This window comes from Odocoileus virginianus, chromosome 6, assembly GCF_023699985.2.
Source record: "Odocoileus virginianus isolate 20LAN1187 ecotype Illinois chromosome 6, Ovbor_1.2, whole genome shotgun sequence".
NCBI lineage: Eukaryota > Metazoa > Chordata > Mammalia > Artiodactyla > Cervidae > Odocoileus > Odocoileus virginianus.
Window position 1 is genome coordinate 18396442 of NC_069679.1, and position 25646 is coordinate 18422087.

At 39.4% G+C, this 25646-nt stretch overlaps 2 protein-coding genes across 6 annotated transcripts in view; one reads left to right on the top strand and one right to left on the bottom strand.

Annotated features, from left to right (window-relative positions):
- The window catches only part of SLC12A6 (solute carrier family 12 member 6), a 92159-nt gene extending 73026 nt beyond the window's left edge, over positions 1-19133 (top strand). For all 3 annotated transcript variants that reach the window (XM_020904093.2, XM_020904092.2, XM_020904094.2), the window contains 16 exons: positions 3184-3342; positions 3522-3620; positions 4117-4174; positions 4704-4878; positions 5181-5299; positions 6590-6688; positions 8712-8831; positions 9538-9642; positions 10017-10185; positions 11646-11841; positions 12647-12816; positions 13579-13710; positions 14108-14215; positions 14403-14587; positions 14977-15110; positions 16065-19133. In XM_020904093.2, coding sequence (XP_020759752.1) covers positions 3184-3342; positions 3522-3620; positions 4117-4174; positions 4704-4878; positions 5181-5299; positions 6590-6688; positions 8712-8831; positions 9538-9642; positions 10017-10185; positions 11646-11841; positions 12647-12816; positions 13579-13710; positions 14108-14215; positions 14403-14587; positions 14977-15110; positions 16065-16156 — 2120 coding nt within the window. In that variant the 3' untranslated portion in view covers positions 16157-19133. The remainder of the gene's footprint in view (positions 1-3183; positions 3343-3521; positions 3621-4116; positions 4175-4703; positions 4879-5180; positions 5300-6589; positions 6689-8711; positions 8832-9537; positions 9643-10016; positions 10186-11645; positions 11842-12646; positions 12817-13578; positions 13711-14107; positions 14216-14402; positions 14588-14976; positions 15111-16064) is intronic.
- Positions 19046-22545, bottom strand: EMC4 (ER membrane protein complex subunit 4). Of its 3 annotated transcripts, XM_020904099.2 has the most exons (5): positions 22333-22545; positions 21886-22000; positions 20061-20214; positions 19582-19742; positions 19215-19340 (listed from the first exon to the last, which is right to left on the bottom strand). In XM_020904099.2, exons 1-5 carry the CDS (start codon positions 22416-22418, stop codon positions 19305-19307), a joined length of 552 nt encoding a protein of 183 aa, XP_020759758.1. In that variant the 5' UTR covers positions 22419-22545; the 3' UTR covers positions 19215-19304. The 3 variants fall into 3 exon arrangements, with proteins under 3 accessions (XP_020759759.1, XP_020759758.1, XP_070325042.1); XM_020904100.2 differs by lacking the exon at positions 19582-19742 and having other exon boundaries at positions 19046-19340; XM_070468941.1 differs by lacking the exon at positions 22333-22545 and having other exon boundaries at positions 21878-21961.
- Positions 22546-25646: the final 3101 nt, after the last annotated feature.

The window sequence follows — 25646 nt, forward strand, 5'->3', positions numbered from 1 at the left end:
GGGTAGTATAGCCATTTTGACAATATTGATTCTTCCAATCCATGAACACAGTATATTTCTCCATCTGTTTGTGTCCTCTTTGATTTCTTTCATCAGTGATTTATAGTTTTCTATGTATAAGTCTTTTGTTTCTTTAGGTAGATATACTCCTAAGTATTTTATTCTTTTTGTTGCAATGGTGAATGGTATTGTTTCCTTAATTTCTCTTTCTGTTTTCTCATTGTTAGTGTATAGGAATGCAAGAGATTTCTGTGTGTTAATTTTATATCCTGCAACTTTGCTATATTCGTTGATTAGCTCTAGTAATTTTCTAGTAGAGTCTTTAGGGTTTTCTATGTAGAGGATCATGTCATCTGCAAACAGAGAGAGTTTCACTTCTTCTTTTCCTATCTGGATTCCTTTTACTTCTTTTTCTGCTCTGATTGCTGTGGCCAACACTTCCAAAACTATGTTGAATAGTAGTGGTGAAAGTGGGCACCCTTGTCTTGTTCCTGATTTTAGGGGAAATGCTTTCAATTTTTCACCATTGAGGGTGATGCTTGCTGTGGGTTTGTCATATATAGCTTTTATTATGTTGAGGTATGTTCCTTCTATTCCTGCTTTCTGGAGAGTTTTGATCATAAATGGATGTTGAATTTTGTCAAAGGCTTTTTCTGCATCTATTGAGATAATCGTATGGTTTTCATCTTTCAATTTGTTAATGTGGTGTATTACATTGATTGATTTGCAGATATTAAAGAATCCTTGCATTCATGGGATAAAGCCCACTTGGTCATGGTGTATGATTTTTTTAATATGTTGTTGGATTCTGTTTGCTAGAATTTTGTTAAGGATTTTTGCATCTATGTTCATCAGTGACATTGGCCTGTAGTTTTCTTTTTTTGGTGGCATCTTTGTCTGGTTTTAGAATTAGGGTGATGGTGGCCTCATAGAATGAGTTTGGAAGTTTACCTTCTCCTGCAATTTTCTGGAAGAGTTTGAGTAAGATAGGTGTTAGCTCTTCTCTAAATTTTTGGTAGAATTCCACTGTGAAGCCATCTGGTCCTGGGCTTTTGTTTGCTGGAAGATTTCTGATTACAGTTTCGATTTCCTTGCTTGTGATGGGTTTGTTAAGATCTTCTATTTCTTCCTGGTTCAGTTTTGGAAAGTTATACTTCTCTAAGAACTTATCAATTTCTTCCAAGTTGTCCATTTTATTGGCATAGAGCTGCTGGTAGTAGTCCCTTATGATCCTTTGTATTTCAGTGTTGTCTGTTGTGATCTCTCCATTTTCATTTCTAATTTTGTTAATTTGGTTCTTCTCCCTTTGTTTCTTAATGAGTCTTGCTAATGGTTTGTCAATTTTGTTTATTTTTTCAAAAAACCAGCTTTTAGCTTTGTTGATTTTTGCTGTGGTCTCTTTAGTTTCTTTTGCATTTATTTCTGCCCTAATTTTTAAGATTTCTTTCCTTCTACTAGCCCTGGGGTTCTTCATTTCTTCATTTCTTCCTTCTCTAGTTGCTTTAGGTGTAGAGTTAGGTTATTTATTTGACTTTTTTCTTATTTCTTGAGGTAGGCCTGTAATGCTATGAATCTTCCCCTTAGCACTGCTTTTACAGTGTCCCATAGGTTTTGGGTTGTTGTGTTTTCATTTTCATTCATTTCTATGCATATTTTGATTTCTGTTTTGATTTCTTCTATGATTTGTTGGTTATTCAGAAGCGTGTTGTTTAGTCTCCATATGTTTGCATTTTTAATAATTTTTTTCCTGTAATTGAGATCTAATCTTACTGCACTGTGGTCAGAAAAGGTGACTGGAATGATTTCAATTTTTTTGAATTTACCAAGACTAGATTTATGGCCCAGGATGTGATCTATTCTGGAGAAGGTTCCGTGTGCACTTGAGAAAAAGGTGAATTTTATTGTTTTGGGATGAAACGTCCTATAGATGTCAGTAAGGTCTAGTTGGTCCATTGTGTCCTTTAAAGTTTGTGTTTCCTTGTTAATTTTCTGTTTAGTTGATCTATCCATAGTTGTGAGTGGGGTATTAAAGTCTCCCACTATTATTGTGTTACTATTAATTTCCTCTTTCATACTCGTTAGCATTTGCCTTACATATTGCGGTGGTCCTATGTTGGGTGCATATATATTTATAATTGTTATATCTTCTTCTTGGATTGATCCTTTGATCATTATGTAGTGTCCTTCTTTGTCTCTTTTCACAGCCTTTATTTGAAAGTCTATTTTATCTGATATGAGTATTGCGACTCCTGCTTTGTTTTGTTCTCCGTTTGCGTGAAATATTTTTTTCCAGCCCTTCACTTATAGTCTGTATGTGTCCCTTGTTTTGAGGTGGGTCTCTTGTAGACAGCATATATAGGGGTCTTGTTTTTGTATCCATTCAGCCAGCCTTTGTCTTTTGGTTGGGGCATTCAACCCATATTGATAGGTATGGGGGGACACATTTCTTACTCTTCTGTTACCCATCAACTGCCAGAGTGCCACTTCCCTTCTTAAACTCAGCATACAACTCAATGCAACATCTTTGTGCCTTTCTGTTAATGAATTTATCCTTTTCCAAGACATCTTTGTAGCGTTGTCTGCTAAAATTTACTGCTCTTGAAAGCAGAACTGAACAAATGACTTTTAAGCATAAGATAATAAAGTATTCAACACATTGTAAAGTTGTCAGTTTTTCCAACGCGACAGCTAGAATTACTTTAATGTCATCAAACCCACATGTGTTTTCCTGACTCATCTAAATTTTTGAAATTCTTTCCTTAAGTGATTTCTGTCTTAACTGTCTGGTCCACAAATTTCTTTGCATGTAGGCAAGTTTACACTAAGGTGTTAGCATTGATACCTAATTTTTTTTTAAATAAACTTTATAAGGGCATTCAGCTTAGTCTGTTTAACTTTTGCTAGTTTTCATTGATAAACATAACTGTATTTGTACATACCAAAGTATTCATCAAACTACAGTTGAACCAGATGAGAAAGGGCATTAGGTTTTTATTTTTGTGTGCTTTACTATATGATATGTATGTGCATATATCTTTGCTCTATAGATGCAAACATACCTTAAGAACCATATAAATGATGGTTTAGAATGATGATTTAGATGATTTAGAATACTGTTGGTTAGAAAATTATCCAGTCCTTTCCACACTGCTACTGCTTTTATACCCTTTGTTCCCACTGCAGAGAATCTTTGGAGTAATTATCTACCAAAGGGAGAGATCATTGAAAAGCCCTCAGCCAAATCTTCCGATGTCTTAGGCAGCTTAAACCATGAGTATGTCCTTGTGGACATCACCACCTCTTTCACTCTTCTGGTGGGCATCTTCTTTCCTTCTGTCACAGGTAAGCACATGGGCCATTGCCTGTTTTATAGGTGATCAGACCCAGGAAGGGATTTTTCTTAGGCGATAAAGCTATATTCTCAGGATTCCTAGATTTTCCTCTAGTCTTTGATAGCAGTATACAAATATCAGTGTCCAGGAACTAAAGAAGTTAACTTGTTCTTTTTTCCTTTTTTAAAGGCATCATGGCAGGATCGAACAGATCTGGGGATCTGAAAGATGCTCAAAAGTCCATTCCCATTGGCACTATCCTTGCCATCCTGACCACCTCCTTTGTCTGTATCCTTTGATGGATCCAGTTTGAGTTTTAGTCATAGGAACAGCCATAGAACAAGGGTGATCAGTATTTTTATGCTGGTAATAAAGATATCTGCTTTCTACCGCCTCACTCCATACCAGATAATCTACCTGCAAAAGTTGCTCTGTCATGTCTGACTCTTTGTGACCTCATGGACTTAGTCCGTGGAACTCTCCAGGCCAGAATACTGGAGTGGGTAGCCTTTTCCTTCTCCAGGGGATCTTCCCAACCCAGGGATCGAACCCAGGTTCAAATCTGCCCACATTGCAGGCAGATTCTTTACCAGCTAAGCCACAAGGGAAACCCAGAAAATCTACCTATCTCACCTCTAAAACTCTAGAAAGAATTTATGAGATTAGTCAATTTAGCCACTCATTTTACTGATAGAAATATCCTGAGTGTTATGTTTATGTTTATGTTATGTTTATGTTCATCTTAGAGGGTGAAAAGCAGTTTCCTTGACTCTCAGTGTCTTAGATTTAAGCAACGTTGTCCTTTTTGGTGCATGTATTGAAGGTGTTGTCCTCAGAGACAAGTGAGTAATTGATTTCTTTGTAACAGCCACCTATCTATCTACCATTATGTCTGGTCATCCCATACAGCACCAAGACCGTTATAAACTCAAAACCCACCTGAGGTGTGTATCACAACTAACAATAGAAAATACATATATATAGGTCCCCAAAAGAGATGCCAGTATCTTGTTCTATATGGTGTAACAAGTATTCTTCAAAAAAGCAGTGAATTTGTCTGAATACTGAGGATTTTCCTGTTCAATAAGAGATGTTGGGAAACTAAGACTAAAAGTAAAGGAGGGCAAATAATAAAAAGTTTTTAAGTTTCTGTTTTCTCTATGAGACATAAGGGTATCTGATTGGCATTCTAAATAAAAGCTTGAAACTTCCTTTCCTCATTTCCTTCATACAGACTACTAGTATTTTTCCTTTCTTCTCATCTGTGAGCATAAAAAATTATAAATAGAAAAAATTGAGTGAATGTCTGTCTAGCATTTTCATCTAAAGTGATTTCCAGGTGAAACGTCCGCACTCTGATTTCTCTCCCAGGTTTGGAGATGCTGTGAAAGGCAATCTGGTGGTAGGAACCTTATCTTGGCCTTCCCCGTGGGTGATTGTTATTGGCTCCTTCTTCTCCACGTGTGGGGCTGGACTTCAGAGTCTCACAGGAGCACCGAGGCTTCTCCAGGCTATAGCCAAGGATAACATCATACCCTTTCTGAGGGTGAGTGACCCTATTCTATGCCCTCTTCCTTTTTTCTCAGGTTTTAGGAGAAACTGAGCTTCATAGGCTTAGAAATTATTGGGTCATATAATATGAAGATGGGTTTTAGCACAAGACTCTGTATAGCCCTCTAAATCTCTAGTATGAGTTTATATGTGAGTGTAATAAAGGTATTTAAAAGCTACCACAGTTGTAATGCTGTTATCTTAAAGATCTCTGAAACTGTAGCATAGAGGAATAAGGGAACATTTCCTCAAGCTTTTCCCACACTTATCTGTCTGATACTTCACTTCTATGTACAGGTTTTTGGTCACAGCAAAGCCAATGGGGAACCTACCTGGGCTTTACTTCTAACGGCTGCCATTGCAGAACTGGGAATCCTCATTGCCTCCCTGGATCTCGTGGCTCCAATTCTTTCCATGTAAGAGCCAGTTATTCTCTTCATTTGTTGTTGCATATGTGAAGTCTAGGTTCATGGGAATTCCCTGGCGGTCCAGTGGTTAGGACTCCATGCTTTCACTGCCAAGGGCATGGGTCCAATCCCTGGTCAGGGAACTGAAATCCTACAAGCTATGCAGTGTGGCTAGGGAAAAAAATGATAGGTGCAGTGTGGTTTCATCTATGTTTTTAAAAACATAATAAACAGAGTAAATATGCAAGATGTGCTAAATGTTAGCAGTTATGATTGTGAATTTCCTCCCAAGTTTTTTTTTTCCTATACTTTTCTGCAAAAAACAGATACTATGATAATTCGATGGGGAAAACTTTCTTTAAAGCTTAGCGTATTTTCTGGCCCCCTAGGTTATTTTCAGTATGCTGAGGATAAGCATAAGATGACTAAGACACAACCTTAGGGAACTGATGGTAGATAAAGAAACCAGTGATCCTTGTCTAGTGTGATGAATACTGTGGTCAGGGTGAACACTGCATGCTCTATAAGCTCTACAGTGGTGCACCTAACTGGACTGAGAATCAGGAAAGGTTTTCTGGAGGAAGTGATGCTTATATCATGAAGTGAAGGGGTGAAAGAGATTTCAGGCAGGGAATGTGTGTGAAGGAATTGAGAGATGAAATAGTGCAGTGCATTCAGAGAAGTGGAAGTCTGACTTTGAGAGTGGAAGGTGCAGGTAGGGTTAAGTGCAGAGCAGGGAAGTAAGCAGAGATGGATCACAGAGGACCTGAAAGTAGTGGGTAATCCTTTGAGGACAAAATGGTCATATTTCTAGTTCATAATGATGAATTCTGTATAAAAGATAGGTTAGGAGGAGGCCAAAATTGAGCTGGAAGTTGGAAGTTTCCAATGCCAGTTGGAAGCTTATTTAACTAATCCAACAAGGAGAATTAAGAGCCTGAACTATGCTGATAGAAGTAGAGGTGGAAAGAAGAGGGGAAAAGTTTAGAGTTTTCTAAATAGGGGGAATCCATAGGACTTGGTAAGTGCACTTGGAACAAGGTTGAGTAGTGGAGAGAAAACTGAGTATTATCCCAAGAGTAACTGGATAAAAAGTGGTAGTGTCTTTCACTGGGTGAGAACTTAGGAGGTTGAGCAAGTTTGTGAGGAGGTGAAGTTTTTCACACTCTAGTCTTACTCAAAGGCTAGTGGGCTAGAACAAAGGCTTAAATACAGCAAAGCTCTCTAGTTATTTAAAGGAATCCCTGCAGAATTATTTTACAATAATAATCATTCCTCATACTTCTTTTATTCTGCCAGGTTTTTTCTCATGTGTTACCTCTTTGTGAATTTGGCATGTGCCTTGCAAACGTTGCTTCGAACACCCAACTGGAGACCCCGGTTCCGCTATTACCACTGGTAAGTCTGCTTTTTTTCTTCTTCCCCACATTTGGAGAGAACTCATCATTGAACTTGAAAGCTAGGAGATTCTGAACTCTCAATTCAGTTTTTTTCTTGGCCATCTATTTCATACTGTCTCTTTTAGCTTCCTGTGTTCACATGAATTTCTACCATCCTACTGTGTTTTTTTAGTACAGAGTTCAGGCTCTCATTTCTTCTTTGTTGGATTAGTTAAATAAGTTTAATACCCAGCACAACCAAAAATAAATAGATAAATAAATAAAATTATTTTTTTAAAAGAGAGAAAAAGAACACATTCTAGTAAGTTTTTTTTTTTTTAAAGGAGTATGAGCCTATGGCATCAGATGACCTAAGTTCAAGTTTAGCTCTACTATTTCCTAGCTTTGTAGCTTTCATCAAAGCACATAACCACAGAAAATTTCATTTTATTCATTAATAAAATGGGAATAATCATATTATCTATCTCATAGGATTGTTTTGAGATAATCTAAAGTACTTAGCACAGTGCCTGGTATGTAGTAAAGCTCTTAATGAAATGTTGCTACCGCTGTTGCTGTTGTGTTCACATCTCAGTCCCTAAAGGAACTATCACATTTTTAGCCACCATCCCATTTCTTTTCTTTCATAGCTAGAAGTTCTTGAATATGTCCTATTATATACTTGTTTGTACATTCCTCTTTGCTGACTTTTTCCTTGATCCCTTTCTAGCTTCACTTACCACGGGTGGGTAGTGATGTGATCTTTATCTGGCACAATTTTAGATCATCAACTGATCTTAATACCCTTAATCCTCTTTCTAGATTTAATGTTCATTTTGAACGTTTTTTTTTGTGTGTTACCAGTTGCCTTTGTTTTTTTCCTCTTTCTCTTTACACCCTATATTTTCATTTCATTGGATCTAATATTCCCCAGATTAACAACTGCTCTGTTTGTTCTTTGAAATTTGTCATACAACTTGGTTCATTCTTTACACAGAACAACTTCAGTAAATGTAGTTGTCTATCTAATTTATTTGATCAAAACAAGAATTTCATTATTTTCTTTTAAGTTCCCTATGTAAAGTAAGGAAACTAATGGCAAATTTTTTTTCAGTGGGTTCTGCAGGTATGCTAATAAATTTTCATAAAGTTTTTAGAAATATTCACATGAAATGCTTTTTTTCTAAAGATCATAGAGTTATTAATAATTCTGACTACATATCCCATCCCTGCTTTGCCATGTAGGTGTTAATTGTTCTCGTAACTGCAGATGACTTTTGTAGCATCCCAGTTCATTTATATATTTTTCCAGCAATGGGAAACATCAGCACTAAGGAGCTTCCCTGTGGCTCAAACAGTAAAGAATCTGCCTGCAGTGTGGGAAACATGGTTTCAGTCCCTAGGTCTGGAAGATCTCCTGGAGAAGGGAATGGCAACCCACTCCAGTATTCTTCCCTGAAGAATCCCATGGACAGAGGAGTCTGGTGGGCTACAGACCATAGGGTTGCAGAGTTGGACACAACTGAGCGACTAATACTTTCACTTTCTTTTCAAGGATGCTTTGGGGCTCAGTGCAGATCTATTGCTTGTTGCCAATCCATGATAGATAACTATAAAAACTAAGAAAAAAGGACTTCCTTGGTGGTCCGGTGGTTAAGACTATGTGTTTCCACTGCAGGGGGAATGGGGTCAATCCCTGGGTGGGGAAACTAAGGTCCTGCTTGCCTCATGGCACAGCGCCCCCCTCACCGCCCCCCGCCAGACACACACACACACACACACACACACACACACACACACACACACACACGGGAAAAAATGTTTAGAAACTTTTATACCAATTTGACATTGGCACGGCATCCAAACATGTAACATTTTTTTCTCGTAATTCAATTTTACTGCATTTTACAGAGGTTCTGTCTACAACATATTGGAGTTTTAAAAAATGTTTTCACCAGTTTAAGAAGCACCTCTATCACAGGCTTCTCTTATAGCTGCTTAGAAAAAACATTTTTTATTTGTTTTTGTCTTTAATTTTCTAGGGCACTCTCTTTCATGGGAATGAGTATCTGTCTGGCTCTGATGTTCATTTCTTCCTGGTATTATGCCATCGTAGCTATGGTAATAGCTGGTATGATCTACAAGTACATTGAGTACCAAGGGTGAGTCTGTTGATACAATCTTGATTGATGCTAAAACTATGGAAACTGGCTAGTTTGGTTAGAGCCATACCAGTGAAAGTTACGTTAGGGATCCAGATAACTTCATCTCTACCTAAATTTTGATCATAAGGGGAACCTATTGAGAAAATATGTATCAATGAAAAAATAAAAGGAGGTACTGAAATAATAATGATTAGTATTAAACAAATATAAATATTCTTGCTTATCTCTTCAGACAAGGAATTGTGTCTGAGATGAAAAAGAAATTGGTCCTGAATAACTTTGTAACAACTTCATTAACAACTTGCCCAAATTAGGAATAAATAACACTCTGATTTAGATTATGTTGAGTTTTGCTTTCTCTGCATTATATTTGAAATAACTTGAACTTTGGATCTGTAGTAATTTCCTAAGCCAAACTGCTATTTAGCATTCTTGCTTTTCAACAGTTACGTCGCAGGACAAGTGAGTGACCCTCTCAGCCTCTATTCTGAACTGTTGTACAGTGCAGTGTGTTCATAGAGGATGGTGTTGATCTGCATACAGTGGGTTCATTGTGTTAGTAGTGGGCATCAGAGAAGTAGCTAATACAAGTTTTAATCTACATTGTGTGTATGCTACTTTTAAATAAAGTAAACTTCAGCTTTTGAAATTGTACTTGCTAGATTTTAAATCTGTCTCTGCTCTTTTCGCCTCTTTCTCTCAGAGCTGAGAAAGAATGGGGTGATGGTATACGCGGGCTGTCCCTCAGTGCAGCCCGATTTGCTTTGCTTAGGCTGGAGGAAGGACCGCCACACACTAAAAACTGGAGGTAAAAAAAATCAACAGAATTGCCACACAGAGTTGTGTACTTCATTGATTACAGCATAAGGAAATCATGTGACCCAAGGAATTCATGTAATGGACCTGTTTTGACTGATTCTAAATCCTTGATCTAAATCCTTGACCTTTTAGTTATATGATCTAGACTTCTACCCTTTTCATTCTTCCTTCAAGACTGATCAATTTGAGATAATACTGAAAAAATTCAGAATGATTATATAGCCTCCTCATTTTCTCTAATCTCTTCCTTCTGTCAAATTACATGTCTTATACAGATCTCCTAAGTTAAAGGGGAGGATTGTCATTCTGTCCTCAGATTCAGTGTTTTCTCATCCCACCGTCCCCCTGCCGACCTCCCTGCAGGCCTCAGTTGCTTGTGCTGCTGAAGCTAGATGAAGACCTCCACGTCAAGCATCCTCGCCTCCTCACCTTTGCCTCACAGCTTAAGGCAGGGAAGGGTCTCACAATTGTGGGCTCTGTCATCGTCGGGAACTTCCTGGAGAATTACGGTGAAGCGTTAGCTGCTGAGCAGGTAAGGGTCAAGGCTTAATGACCTAGTAGAATGTAATTTAGCTTATGGTTTTGTGCAGCTGAATCACAAGACCTCAGATTTCTAAGTTGATCCCTTTCCTGAGCAACCTAGGAGGTGTCCTTCTTGTGCTGACTTGTATGGTCATATTCACCAAATAATGAGGTGAACCAGAAGATAATTTATTCTTCCCATTTAAAAACTTTCTAAACTATAAGACTATCAAGGTTATACACCATCTCCAAACAGATTCCAGAAACTGACTCAGCCCTGAGAGAAGTCACATAAATAAATCATCCCTTGAACCATGGTGATAATTTCTCTCAATCTAGTTGTGACACCAAGGAGCAATTAGCACATTTTCTTCCTCTTTACTAATCTTAATACATGGTAGCAGAACCAGGATTCTTTTGCCAAGTCTGATTAGCTTATGGGAATTAAAGTTCTTCCTGAAGAAGAAATTAGTTTCCATTCTAATATTTATTATAAGCAATAGATAGAACTACCCTGGGGAAGTTTCAGTTGCATTTTAAAAATTTTACTGAGTGACTTCCCTGGTGGTCCAGTAGCTTCGAGACCCCATGCTTCCAATGCAGAGGGGCAGGGTTCAATCCCTGTCATTGAACTAGACCCACATGCCACAACTAGAGAAGTCTGAGTGCTGCAGTGAAAATTTACCAGCACAGTGTAAACAAACAAGTAAATGTAATAAAAAAAATTTTTTAATTTACTGGATTTCATTTTGGAATGAAATGAAATGTTTAGCTTTGAAACACTAAAACTAGAAGTGCTGAAGAAACATTAGTCCAGAATGATCATAAAAATAAATAAAAAGCACAGTACTGGAAATCAAGAGACACGGATTAATGTAGATATACCCTGACTTACTCTGTGCCTTTGGGAAAATCATATCCATTTTCCATACCATTATTCCCGTCACCATTCCACCAAGAGTGAAGTAAAAGAAATACAAGTGTCATTAATAATCACCATTAAAATATCAAAAGAAATGTGGAAATAGAAACAAAAAAATAAAACATACCTGAGAAAATTCTGAAGTGAAACTGAATCTTCATATTGAATTTCTAGTAATATGAGTCAGTGCAAGACTGACACTGGGGAAGGAAGATTATGTTCACACTAACCCTGGGCCATTAAGGAATACTGAATATTTGCTTTGTCAATTTGTTTGGTATGTTAGAAAGAAAAGCAGAAGGGAGGGAAATGTAGAGGAGCTACATGTAGACAATTATCTACCTGTGTAGTAAGCACCTAGAAAGTGAAAAAGCAAAGGATAATAAAATTTCATTGGGATAAATTAAACTTTTTAAATTGTTCTGTATGAGATACAATCTTATGCAGAGTTTGGAAAGTGGAGGGGAATATAATATGGAGAAGAAGTAAGAAGTTAAAAGACCCAGGATAAAGTAATCCAATTTTGAGGTTCTGGTTCTCTCTTTCAGACCATAAAGCATCTAATGGAGGCAGAGAAGGTGAAAGGATTCTCCCAGCTGGTGGTGGCCGCCAAACTGAGGGAGGGCATTTCCCACCTCATCCAGTCATGTGGCCTTGGGGGCATGAAGCACAACACAGTGGTGATGGGATGGCCAAATGGCTGGCGCCAGAGTGAAGATGCTCGAGCTTGGAAGACTTTTATTGGTACAAAGCACTTCTTGTACTATTTTGAGGGCCCAAATAGAGGATATACTCTGACCCCATGCTCTAGCCTCCTACAGTAGAAATTCTGCCATTGCTGAAACATAGCCTTTATAAGGGCACCTAAATAACTGTTGGGCTTCCCTGGAGGCACAGTGGTAAAGAATCCACCTGCCAATGCAGGAGATGCAAGAGACACAGGTTCAGTCCTTGGGTTGGGAAGATCCCCTGGAGGAAAAAATGACAACTTACTCCAGTATTCTTGCCTGGAAAATTCCATGAACAGAGGATCCTGGTGGGCTATAGTCTGTGGGGTCAAAGAGTCAGACATGACTGAATGACTGAGCAGACAGCACAAATAACTATTCGTAGTAACAACTAATTCTTCTCACCTCCTCCAGCCTCACATAATGTTCATCAGTTGTTTATCTTGCCAAGTCTTATGTTAGGAATTATCTCTGAAATTGTCATATTTCCATGTGTGATCTTCCACATTGGCATTCTCAGGAGTTGGAGGAAATGTTCTTCAGCATCAAAATCTCCCAAATTCATATACTCCCACTTAGAAATACAGTAATCAGAATACAGCTCGTGATATAAATTATGGTTCTCAGTCTAATTCTGTTAGCTGTTCAGATCTTTATTAATAACTTTTGTTACTTGATTTGGTATAACCTACTGTTTAACCAGGACACCCTACTCAAAGGACTATTAAAAGGCCATTACCCTTTCTTTGCTGACATGGTAGGAGGCAAGGCAAGCCTGAAGATTCATCTCTGCTTATCCCAATTCTCTATTTTTCCTCTAGGCACAGTTCGAGTGACAACTGCTGCCCATCTGGCCCTGCTGGTGGCTAAAAACATCTCCTTCTTTCCCAGCAACGTGGAGCAGTTTTCTGAGGGCAACATTGATGTGTGGTGGATTGTGCATGATGGGGGGATGCTCATGCTATTACCATTCCTACTGAAACAGCATAAGGTATTTTGACACCTTTTTTAAAAAAGCCTCTCTCCCTCAACTTCTGTCCTGGTTGGTTCACTAGACAGTTTTTTTCTTTCATTCTATAATGTTGGGGCTTAGAAATGTTGGGGATTATTTTTGGCCTTCCATGATCCCAGATTCAACCTTATGAGAAATAGTTTTCTTTGTAATTGATATCTAACCATCTCCAAGGGAAATTCAGCAAGTTTATTAAGCTCCATATGAGCCCTTGTGAAAAAACATTAACAAGTGAACATGTCCTGTTAAAAAAAAAAAAAAAAGAGAGTAAAGTGCTGGAAACCTAAGGGGTATGTGTGTCTTGCTCAGCCTTTGGTAAAACTGAAATTTAAAATAGTAAATATAGCCAGTGTCTGTCTTGGCTTGGCCCACCTCTCCCTTGAGGTATTTTTTTTCTGTTCTTTCTGTTCCTTCCTTAATACACTTTTTTTGCCACAGGGAAAAAAAATAAATAGTCTGCACAGTGTCATTGGTATGCTGACTAAAGCATCTATTAATGTATCACATTCTGTCTTTTCCATTTTGGCCAGTTTTTTCTTGTTATTAAATAAGAACTCTTTTAAACTGTATTTAATGTGTTCCATAGTCAAACTTTTGCCCAAGTACAATAATATAGCAAGTAAGAAGCTAGGAACAAATACCCTGATACTATTCAAGGTTGTTCTAGGCAAAAATGCCATTTGAGTAGCTTTTTCTGCTTCCTTGCATTTAATTTCCCATGTATATATGGTACTTTCTCAGGTGTGGCGAAAATGCAGCATACGGATCTTCACAGTAGCCCAGCTAGAAGACAACAGTATTCAGATGAAGAAGGACCTGGCCACCTTCTTGTATCACCTTCGCATTGAGGCAGAGGTGGAAGTGGTAGAGATGGTGAGAAAGCTGAGTTTGAGATCAGAGAAGCTACCTTTCTCCCATGTCCCACTCTTGTCATTCTAGAATCTCTTCTAGTTTAAGTTTCTATTCATATATTCATGCTAAAGTCACACATAGCGTTTTTTTTTTTTTTTTTTAATAAGCTGGCAGTATTAAAATAACAGGATTTTGTGTTTTGTGTTTCAAGAAAACACGTATGTAATGGTTAGATTGTGGGAAAGACTCAGAGCTCTGGATTTGATCTGCAGGCCACAGTATTGTATTATGCAGCTCAGTGACTGAACAAAAACTGAAACCCAGGTTGATACTGTGGTGGTTGCTCTGGTTTAATGAGTGGAAATGAAAGCACGTGTCTCTCGCTCCTTTGTGCTCACCTGCGTGGTCGGCACGGCAGCACGACAGCGACATCTCGGCATACACCTACGAGCGCACGCTGATGATGGAGCAGCGGTCCCAGATGCTGCGGCACATGCGCCTGTCCAAGACGGAGCGGGACCGCGAGGTGAGGCGGCCGCGGCCGCGCCCCGGCCCGGGAGGCCTTTCCCTGAGGGGATGGGGGTATTCTCACAGCACGACAGGCTCTTCCTTACTTGCCTTAGTAGTTACTCTACAGTAGCCACATTTTTAAATAATTAAAGATGCATGAGAGAAAACGGGTGTAGGATCGTAGTTGTGTCGGGCCTCCCCAGGCACAGCTGGTGAAAGACCGGAACTCAATGCTACGGCTGACCAGCATCGGCTCTGACGAGGACGACGAGACGGAGACTTACCAGGAGAAGGTGCACATGACGTGGACCAAAGACAAGTACATGGCGTCTCGGGGGCAGAAGGCCAAGTCAATGGAAGGGTTCCAGGACCTGCTTAACATGCGCCCGTAAGCTTCCCACTCAGACCTAACAGAGTGTCCCCGTTAGTGCCACAGATGGGACTTTGCCTGGGGACACAGGATGAGATCTAGTCTTCATCTCACCCCAGATCCAGCCTTCTTTCTGTTGTTTGCCTATGCATACCAGCCACCAATTAATGTTGTACACAAACCATCTTTCTTCCTGTCCATACTGTGTTCCTGGTATAAAACAAGCAAACACAGAATGAGAAAACCCATGATATCAATATTATAAGGCAGTCATTTGTTCATTATGTTACTCATACTCTAAGCAAAAAACCTCTAATATCTCAAGTTTTTTAGAGTTGACAATATGCCTTAGTTTTCTCTTTGCCATAACCCACTTCTGTTTCTAACCCCTCACCCTCCCTTTCCAGGGACCAGTCCAATGTGAGGCGTATGCATACAGCAGTGAAGCTCAACGAGGTTATCGTTAACAAGTCCCATGAAGCAAAGCTGGTTTTGTTAAATATGCCAGGGCCACCCCGAAACCCTGAGGGTGATGAAAACTGTATCCTTTCTGAGAGCAGAATTGCTGGTAGGGAAAATCTAAAATGTTTTAGATGAAGCACTAAGTAACTATAAAGGTCACTGTCTCTGACTTCCCCTCTTGAGAAGGGAAGACTGTTAAACGTCTCAGGCAAGGATCCTTACTAACTAGTGATACTATGCTTCTTCAGGGGAGTTGGGTGTAATGTTCTCTCTGAACCCTAAACAGATTTTTTAGGTGGTATATCTGCACAATGACTTTTAATATTCAGTATATAGAACCATTTCTGATCATCCTAGAGATGGAACACCATATCCTTTCCCCTTTCCAGGCTCTTCCCACTTCACAAAGTCTCTCTCTTTTGGATGAAGTTAGGGGAGAAGCAGTTAAAGGGGAACGTCCTCCAACTGAGGGGAAAAGACAAGGGTTCATCCTCAGACTCTAATTCCAGGACTGTTTTTATGGGACCGCTTTAGCACTGAAACAGCAAAGACTGGTCCATTTCTACAAGTACCATTAAGTAAAAGAGGTTAAAGGAAAACAAAGAGTAAATCATCTGTATTTCAGTGAAAAAAAGAAAAAAGTGGCAGGGAAAAAATGTAACTCCAGGAGCTGCACTTGGAAATTACTTGGATATTCTCTTGGAATCTTACAAGCTATCCTGTTGTGGCTTTTTCTCCCTTTTGGCTTATTTATTGTGTACTAATAACACATTACTACTTGTGGGTTTCCCCCATTTTAAAATAACAGGAAAAAAATCTTAACAAGTGGGAAAGAGTTTTGCATTAATATAATTTATGCCAAGAGACTAGATCCCCAGGTAACTTCACAGAACTGAATTGAATCGAGAGTTCAGACTTCTCTGGTTCTGACTATATAATAAAGCCTGTTGATTTTTCAGCTCTGTAGTCAGATTAACTCAGATGATCATGATGCTCTTTTCCTCCTCACTTGTCTCCTTGACAATTTCGGAAGACATGGAGTTCCTAGAAGTACTCACTGAAGGACTAGAGCGAGTCCTCCTTGTCCGAGGTGGTGGCAGTGAAGTGATCACCATTTATTCATAAAATCTTCTCCTGAATGACTCTGCTTGGCTTCACCTTCTGAGAGGGTTCTGTCCTCCACGGAAGTGCCAGCTCTTCATTACCACTCACATCACCTGGAGACCTGTATTCTGTATACATCACGCTGAACTCTTAACGAGCTGAGCCTCAAGTCCTTGTGCAGGAAAGTACAAACCGATCTGTTCTTCGCTACCGTATGACCTGCTGTCCTTAAAGAAGCAGATCTTCCCTCAACATCAGAACAGTGCTCAAGTCCTACAAGCCATGCCGGTACCAGATGAAGGCAAGTTAGGATAAACAGACTAAACCAATAAAATAAACTGGTAAAAAAGATGCTAGAAATTCAACTGAAGTCAAAAGGCAAATACACAAGTACACATCTAACATTAAAGACGAGTCTTAGAAGTCATGATTCAATGATGACACCATGGGGGTGACAGCCAGAGAGAGACAGCCTCATCATACTAAGGAATTCATGGTCAAGTACACGGGGATCTTACATCTTCGTGTAGGTAACTGTGGCAGGCCAAGATGAAAATTTTTGTCAGTGCATCCACTGCTCTCCAGGGCTCTTATTTTATATTAGGGTACTAATATGTAAAAACTGAAACGTGAAACTGCAGCCTCTACTTCCTCCAAAACAGGATTCCCCCAAAATACGTTTAGGTACACATACGGTATTGTATATTTCAGCTGTTTTTCAAAACCCATTCTGTGGTTAAGATTGTAATACAGGCACTGTTACCATGGAAATTGTTTTTTAGAAGGTTGAGTAAAAATTCTTTCAGGTTCTTTTCAAATGGACAAACTAAGGGAACTCCAAAAGGTATCTATCAAGATCTGGATAAATAGTCTGTAGTTACCTATGTGATAATGGGCAAAATACATAAGCTGTTATCCAGGAAATATAGATGATAATGCATATTGACCAACAGATCCTCCTTTCCTTCTCCCTTTTATGTCCTCTGGGTTATAGGCACATGTCAAAAATCATAGGAACAAACGCTAGGAAGACTGGCAAAAATCCTTCCCTAAACCTTTGGACTTTCCTTCAAAGGGGGAATCCAGCAGTGGAATTTGAAGTTTAGAGCCATACTCCTTCCATAGTGCCAAAGTTACTGAGCTGCTGCTATTCTTACCTGCTTCACTGAAGTGGTGTATAATTGGCAATGGCCTGATTCAAGAAACTTCTTTAAGAAACCTGTGGACTTATTCCCAAAGCCATAGTGAAGATTTGAGGCATGCGCCTCAGTGCTCAAAGTTACGAGCATTTTTTTTTTTTTCAATTCATTCTGACTGCAGAAACTTGGATCTGAACTAAAAAATTATCCAAGCTAATAGTCTTTTGCTATTTCAGTTTCATTTTCAGAAAGCTCAAAATGTGTCAAAAAAATACTTGTGCAAACTTTGCTTATTTTCTAACTTAATGATCACAAAACATCTGACTTTCAAGCATAGGGAAGCTACCCTCTGTGGCTGAGTGGTTATTTATGTGACGTCTTCATTTATTTTACAGGTTAGATAGGGTATTTCAAGAAACTATCTTGCCTGTATTCATAGCTGCTTTTGAAATTCATTTTATGAATGATAAATAGTGCCACTCTTTGATTACCAGTAGGATATGGAGCAAGCTGCTTTGCTCCATGGTCTGCAGACTATTCTGACCCTTATGGACAGAGGAGAAAAACCCTTCAATATGACTTAGGAAATTTGAGTCATTTTGATTTATTCCTTTTCCTCTTCTTTAAATGTCCAAGCGTAGTCAGGTAGCATGTTATAAGTCTTTTGTTGTTTTTTTTTCCTGCTGCTTCCTGCAGAGGGTAGAAGCATTGTTTACAACTTCCATTGCAATACTCGATTGCTAAGTTGAGTCCAGCAGTAGCAGAACAAGTCCCCGAGGACCCAAGCTATTAAAGACCCATGCTCTAAAGTCAGCTTGCCCAGGAATTCCTTTATATTTACACACCCCCTCTGGCCAAAGTGATATATGTATATGTATTTTTTTTTCATATAGAAAAAAATGTGGGCAGAAAATAAGGTTAGTTTTTAGAAGAGCTTTTTGTGGCTGGAGCTCTGTAAGAATCCTTTAAAGGTATAATGGAATTAGTGGCTGCTAATATAGCCCCTACTGCGCCCCTAAAACAATCACTGTTACATGGGGAAGTGGTTATTGGGCCAGATTTAAACTCATCTCTGTCTAGAGCATTTCATGTCTATACGTCACTTATGTTGTCTGCAAAGTGTCTTGTCTCTTAATCACTGCAAATAAAGCAATACTGAAAACTTGACGAGAGAATGCATCTTGGCGGGGGCTTTGTGTTTTAAGCAGGAAGAAAAAAAAGGAAAGATATCATCCTGCTTTTTGAATGAGATCCAGCTTTAGCTATGACTTTACCAGGGCAGGTTATGACAATATTCATTTTCTAATTGCTGGCCCTCTGCGTTGCATAGCTATCTTAAAACTGAACTTTGAATCGCAGCATCTGTTTAACAGATTCCCAGTTCTCTCGGGGGGGGGGGGGGGGGGGGGGATCACCACTTTATATCTTCCGTTGCCTCAGATTCCTGTTGCCCCAGTGATCCTGCCAATCTTTACTTCCCCAAACGTGTTAAAAATCCATTTTTGTGGATATTAAAGTAGCAATTACACTGTAAGCATTTTATGCGCTTTTTTGGTCTGGTTTATCTTCTTTTCATCATGTATGATCTGAATTCACATCTTCCATAAGTATCTCCAACAGAATTTTTATGTCCCAGCTTGTGTTACATAGAAGTGAAATATTAAGGAGAATAGATTTAAGGAAAACGTGTGCAACTTTTTTAAGTATTGTTCTCAAGCATTTAATTTATTAAAAAGAAATGCTGCTGTGGTTCTTGATTTAGCAGCAACCATTCTTTTGTTTACATAGTCATGGTTTTATTTGTTGTTTTGCTCTATACTGGAAACATAAATAAAGTTTTCTACCTTATTTTCAGTCAAGAGTTGTGGTATAGTTTTTTGTGTTTGTAGTGATACATAGTCTTTCACCATGGAGAAAAGAGCTTTTGGTTCTTTTCAGCAGGAGATAATGTTAAGGGTTAATAAGCTGAGAAGGAGCCACTGGGCATAAAGAATCCAGATATATAGGTACCAGGTGCTTCTTTCTTAAGTTCACAAAAGCAGTCCTCCTCCACTGAACTCCATCCTCTGAGAAATGAAAAAGTAAATAGGTTAATGGTGAATGAGTGTTGAAATAACTTCCTGAATTGAGTACCTACTACTTTAACCACAAGCTCTATTTTACTTTATCTTTTAAGAATAACAACTCTCAAATTCCTAATGGATAAGAAGTGAGCTCTAATACCAACTGTGATCCCCCACCATCAAATGGGTCAGCTATTTACTGTACATTAGAGCTGCCCCAAATTTAACTTTCCTTTTGCCTTACCTCAGGGGGTTCAATGAAGGCTAACCAATCTGATGCATGTGTAGGCAACAGTCCCATTGACTGGCACTTATAAACAGCCAATGCCAAACCCATAAGGTTCCCAATGAGATACACCAAACCCTGAAGAAACTTCTGGCTTGAACTTTCTAGCATCTTGAAAGCTGTTGGGGTAACAGAAAGTGTCAAAAACCAAAACAACTTTTTTCAGTATGAACCAGGCCATATATTAATATAAATAATACAAACAGCCCCATACTAAGATAGCAAATAGAACCATTAAAGGTGAATAAAAACCCACAAGCACCATTTTCCCCTCCATGCCATCACCACCCTGCACACACTCTTACTGCAACTAGCCAAGAGCAAGCTGTGCCAAGGATTTACAGTGGGTTTTGCCAAAGAATTTGCCTGGGATTCTTAAAGCTTAGTTAGGGTGGATTACTATTTCAAGAACACTGGCAAAAAAAAAGAATACTTACTGGCTGAAATGGCCATTAGTGCCTGAATGGGTCGCCAAGCCATCATACACACCATCATAGTAGGGAAGATGGAGATAGTATTGCCTGCCATGTACATGATGAAGAGGTTCATAGGAATCTGTTTCAGGGGACCCAAGGCAATGTCCCAGCAGCGCTAAAACAAACATAGTTTTAACCACTGATTACTATCCTTAGTTCCACATTTATCATATCACTGACGTTAAAGTCAAATGAACACAACTCCCAGTTCTCTGCTTCTGAGCTAACTCCTCAAGTCCACCACCTCTGCCCTTCTCTCACTTTGCCACAGGAACCTTGCTCGTCTACTAAAAATAAGGCATCTTCACTATTTTATGTTTTTCCCTATGGGTTTTCCAGATACCATTTTTTCCCCATGACTTTAGGTAAAGAAAAGACTTCCCTACTTTTGTTCTTATACTTCTGCACCTATCATTGTCCCATCTACAATTGAAGAACTAGATGAAATCCACATAATGGTAGATCAGCACAGCCCATTTATTAATAGAACAGACAAATCAAGATGTGTAAGATGTGAATGACATTAACCCAACTGACATACAACACTGCACCTAACAGATACAGAATTTACATTCTTTTCAAACACAGATGGGACATCTACAAAAACTGACAACTGAGCCATGGAGAACATGTCAATAACTCTCAAAGAATTCAAATTATACAGAGCATATTATTTGGTTATAATGTAATTAAGCTAGAAATCAGTAACAAAAATTTAACTAGAAAATTTTTCCTATGTCTTAGAATGAACAAATATGCTCTAAATGATCCACTAATCAAAGTAGAAATGTCAGTGGAAAATAGAAATATTAACTGACAACAAAAATACCATATATTAAAACTGTAAGACCCAGAGCTTTGAGAAATTTACACCCTTACATACATATTAGAAGACTAAAAGTATCTAAGCATCTATTTCAAGAAATCAGAAGAAGAATAAATTAGACCCAAGGAAATGGAAAGGAAGGAAATCAAAATGAGAGCAGAAACTAATGAAATTTGCTCTACATCAAGAAAGCCAAAGGGGCTTTTTGAAAAGCAGTATTAAGACTGAGAGGAAAAAAAAGTGCCAGGCACTGTTGCAGGCACTTGGGAGACAAACATCTTGCTCTCATAGAGCTTAACAACAGTGAAAAGAGATAATAAAATATATGAATGATATGGAGAAATATAAAGTAAGAAAATAAGACAGGGAGTGCCATGAGGATAGACTTCACTACAAAAGTAACATCTGAGAAACATAAAGGAGATGAAACAGCAAATCATAAAGGAATCGGGGAAAAGGGAAGAACAAGTACAAAAAGCCTGAAACAGGGTGCCTTACATATTTAAGCAGCAGCAAGGAGGCCATTCTGGGGACAGGAGTGAACAAAAGGGAAAGTGGTAGGAGATGAAGTGACTTAGACCAGGATGATAGATTAAAGCAATAAGAATTATAAGATTTTCAATCTATTTGAACCAACAGACTACTCTGACAGATTGGATGAGTGGTATAAGGGTACCAGAGTAGAAAAAGGACTTCAACTGGAACGCGCTGCCCCAATAGATAATTTTCAACCTACTTTATTATACCTTATGTTCAACCGTCTTTTATTTTTTCCAATTAGCACTTTTGGAGCTGATACAGTCAACTAATGTAACACTTATCTCAAACAGTTTAGCTACCAAATATTCGGGATAACGGCCATCTTCAGTAAGAAAGATATCCATGTGCTGCTTGGAAGAAGAGATAGGTGTGTAGCTCAGAATTGGCCCAAGGGCTATGGTTACATCTATACCTCTGTACCTTCTCCACTAGGATCCGGTCTGTCTCTTGAACGCTGGTATCAGGCACTTGCTTGTCCAAGTAACCAACTGGGTACAGCGAGTCTCCCTGGCCACCGCCCCGGTCACTTCGGCCCCTACAGACAAACCAAAAAAAAAAAAAAAAAAAAACCAAGGCTGTAGCCTCCCACACTTCATATCCCACATTTCCTGTTCTCATTATAGGAATAAAGATCCTCAGATGCATCTACCTATACTAGACCAAGCCCTCCCGTGGTTTCGTCAGATCCTGGCCTATTGGGAGGGATGAAATAAGCATCCTTTGGACAAAGAAACCTCCACGGCACAGAAGCCGTTAGCTCCCCAGGAGTCGTCTTTTTACAGAGTTGTGCCTGAGGGCTCAGGTCCTATTCCTCTGGGGTAGTTATACAATGAAAGCTCTGATATCGAGCTTTGCCCAGCATTTCACCTGCTGCCTCCTCCAGGTCCGCTCAGCTCAATCGCCCACTTGAAGCGCCGGCCTCGGTTAGCCACCAGGCTCCCTTGGGCCGTCATGGCAACGGCCGCCTACCAATGCGGCAAAGCTCTGGATCAAAACGAAGCCGTATCTCTGGATCAAACGAAGCCGTATCTCCAGCCCAAAGTCGTCGGCGACTTCTTGGGCTCACTCTGTAAGTCATTTCCGGCGGGTAACTATAGACGTCACTTCCGCCCCGGAAATTGTCCAGCAGCCAATTGGTGAGTGAGCTTGGTGTTAAAGGGACTGTTGCGCCTTCTCTGCTTTCTGAAGAGACTATCTGGGTGTTCCCTGACCTCTGAGGTGCGGTGTATGGGACAGAGGAGAGTCTATACTGACTCTGCGTTAGAGGTTGAAGCCAAGAAAGTGAAGTGAAAATGAAAGTCGCTCAGTCGTGTCCGACTCTTTGCGACCCCCATGGACTATACAGTCCATGGAATTCTCCAGGTCAGACTACTGGGGAGGGTAGCCTTTCCCTTCTCCAGGCAATCTTCCCAACCCAGGGATGGAACTCCGGTCTCCCGCATTGTGGGCAGATTCTTTACCAGCTGAGCAACCAGGGAAGGCCAAGAACAGTGGAGTGGGTAGCCTAGCCTTTCTCCAGCGGATCTTCCCGACCCAGGAATCCAACCGGGGTCTCCTGCATCGCAGGCGGATTCTTTACTAGCTGAGCTACCAGGAATGCCTCGAAGGCAAGGGCTTCTGCAACTTTTACGCTGTCTTGGGACCACAAATCTCTGTTTATATCCGTATGATCTCTTTATATGCGTGGTGAAACCACGCATTGTGTAACTTTGAGCGAGTTATTTAGTGGCTTCTGAGTATTGAATGTCCACTGTATTCTAGGAGCTTTGTGTTTATTCTGTTCTTTAATTCTCAAAGTAACAATGCGTCGTAGATAGTTCTATCCCTGCCCTGCACAAAACCTGGGAGGCCTGTGGGCGTTTTCAGACTCTTGGGCTTGAGATTCAGTTTCCCTTTGAGTCCTGGCTTCACTGTTTAATTGTGTGACTTTGGGGCAAGTCAGATTCTTTGTTTTCAAACCTTTTCATGAGTACCTGCTTTCAATTCTTGTTCTGAGTTTAAATGGAGTGCTTGCCACAAATGCATTCCATGTCTTTTATTTTATTTTAAATTTTATCTATTTATTTTTGGCTGTGCTGCGTCTTTGTTGCTGCATTTGGGCTTTCTGTTATGAGGAGCAGGGGCTACTCTTCTGTTGCGGTGCAGTGGCTTCCTTGTGCAGGAAGAACTCTGGGGCCCAGCCGTCTTCAGTAGCTGGGAATGGGCTCAGTAGTTGTGGTGCAGGGGCCTCATTGCTCCTTGGCAAGTGAGATCTCCCCTCAGCAGGGATGGAACCTGTGTCCCCCCGCACTGGCAGTCTGACTCCTAACCACTGGGCCAGCAGGGAAGTCCTGTGTTTTTTTAGCATCACTAATCTCCAACATTCTTCCTAGTGATTGGGTTTTATATTTAATTATATGCCTATATCATAATTAAACCTATTACCGGGTATTTAAGTTGTTTACTGTTTTCTTCCCCTTTTATAACCAATATTGCTGCCATTGTCCTTCGAATCATACACTCCTTCCCTTTTAAAGTACTCCTCTGCTTGGTATAAAATTTTTTAGAGTGCTCATGTTCATGCCGAGTGGCTCAGTCTCATTCAACTCTTTGCGACCTCATGAACTGTAGCCCACCCCCCAGGCTCCTCTGTCCATGGGATTTTTCCAGTCAAGAATACTGGAGTGGGTTGCCGTTTCCTCCTCCAGGGGATCTTCTTGATCCAGGAATCAAACCTGCGTCTGCTGCCCGGCAGATGGATTATTTACCACTGAACCACTTGGGAAGCCCCTAATAGGATACTACAGATCTATTTATTTCTTTATTCTAGGAATCTCACAGTGTTATTTGCTGAAATGTGTTCCAAAGAACATGAAGCTATTGAGATTGAACGGAGGAAAGGTTCCAAGGTCAAATAAATTTGAGATATTGTATTCTGCACATACATCCCAGGGATTCTTAGTGTTATTAGTATAACACTAAAACCACAAGAAGTGATGCAGTAAAGAAACTCCTTTCATTTTGTTTTTCAATCTGCCTGAATGAGAAATCTCTCTCTTTTTTTTTTTATTACCTCTGTTTCCAATGAAATCAGTGTTCTGTAGAACACAGGGGGCTACCTGTGTGCTCGAATTCAAGAGAAAGGTGAAGTCACTCTAACGATCTGACTGATATTCTTTAAAATTGTTAGAATATCATGAGAAATAATAGATTCTTTATGGAAATGGAGTTTAAGATTGTAATAAAACTTGTATGGATCCAAGTGCACAAAAATGTGTTTTGCAAGAAAAGTAAAGGGAAACCTATATTCTAATCCTGACTCCAAATGAACTCCTAAGAGAGGAAGGAACTCTGTTGGCCTTCATTTCTTCATATATAGAATAAAGGGACTTATACTAGATTACTTCTAACAGTAACTTCTAGTTTTTTTTGCATATTATTCTTTCATAGATGGTATATTCAAAGAAAACAGACATTCTAAACACATAAAGTAATAATGGGATTTCAGATCATTTTTTAAAATTGTATTTCCCATAGTGTTCCTAATTCTCTGCATTATGCAGCTACCACTTTTGGATTTAGAAAAAAATAAGTGTTATTAATTATAACATGACATGATTTTAAACCTAAAAGCAGAATGATTCAGAGATTCACCTTGAGAGCCCTTAAAAAATCCCGACTTCTTGGCCACACCTAGAGATTTTACTTCATCTGCTTTTTTTTTTTTTTTTTTTTTTTTTTTTTGGTGAAGTCTCTCAGTTGTGCCCGACTCTTTGCGACCCCATGGACTGTAGCCCACCAGGATTCTCAGTCCATGGAGTTTTCCAGGCAAGAGTACTGGAGTGGGTTGCATTTCCTTCTCCATTCGTCTGCTTAGGGGGGATCAAATGCATCAGTGTTTTTTGTGTGGCTCTCCTGGTAATTCTACTTTGCAGCAAGGATTCAGAACCACTAACTTAAGACTGTTTCATTGCTCTAAAATGACAAGGTTTGAATTTACACAGTAGTTTAAACAATCATTAGTTTTTGAGAGCCTCCTTGTATTCCTCCCCACTGGGAGAAATTTGAATTAGAAAATAATAGGAATACTGAAGCTGTAAAAATAAATATTAAACTTCCTTTACTTTGTGGCTTTGAGCAAGTTATTTTAATTAAAGAAACTATGAGAAGGCAAACCATGATTCCACAAGTCGTATGAGTTG

Bases quoted from the DNA above. Each gene is read 5' to 3' on its own strand.
- EMC4 (XM_020904099.2), bottom strand. From the start codon at position 22,418: ATGACGGCCCAAGGGAGCCTGGTGGCTAACCGAGGCCGGCGCTTCAAG. The intron at 22,001-22,332 runs GTGAAATGCTGG...GTTTGTCTGTAG, and splicing joins GGACCTGGAGGAGGCAGCAG to GGGCCGAAGTGACCGGGGCG. The intron at 19,743-20,060 runs GTAAGTATTCTT...TTACCCCAACAG, and splicing joins ACTAATGGCCATTTCAGCCA to CTTTCAAGATGCTAGAAAGT.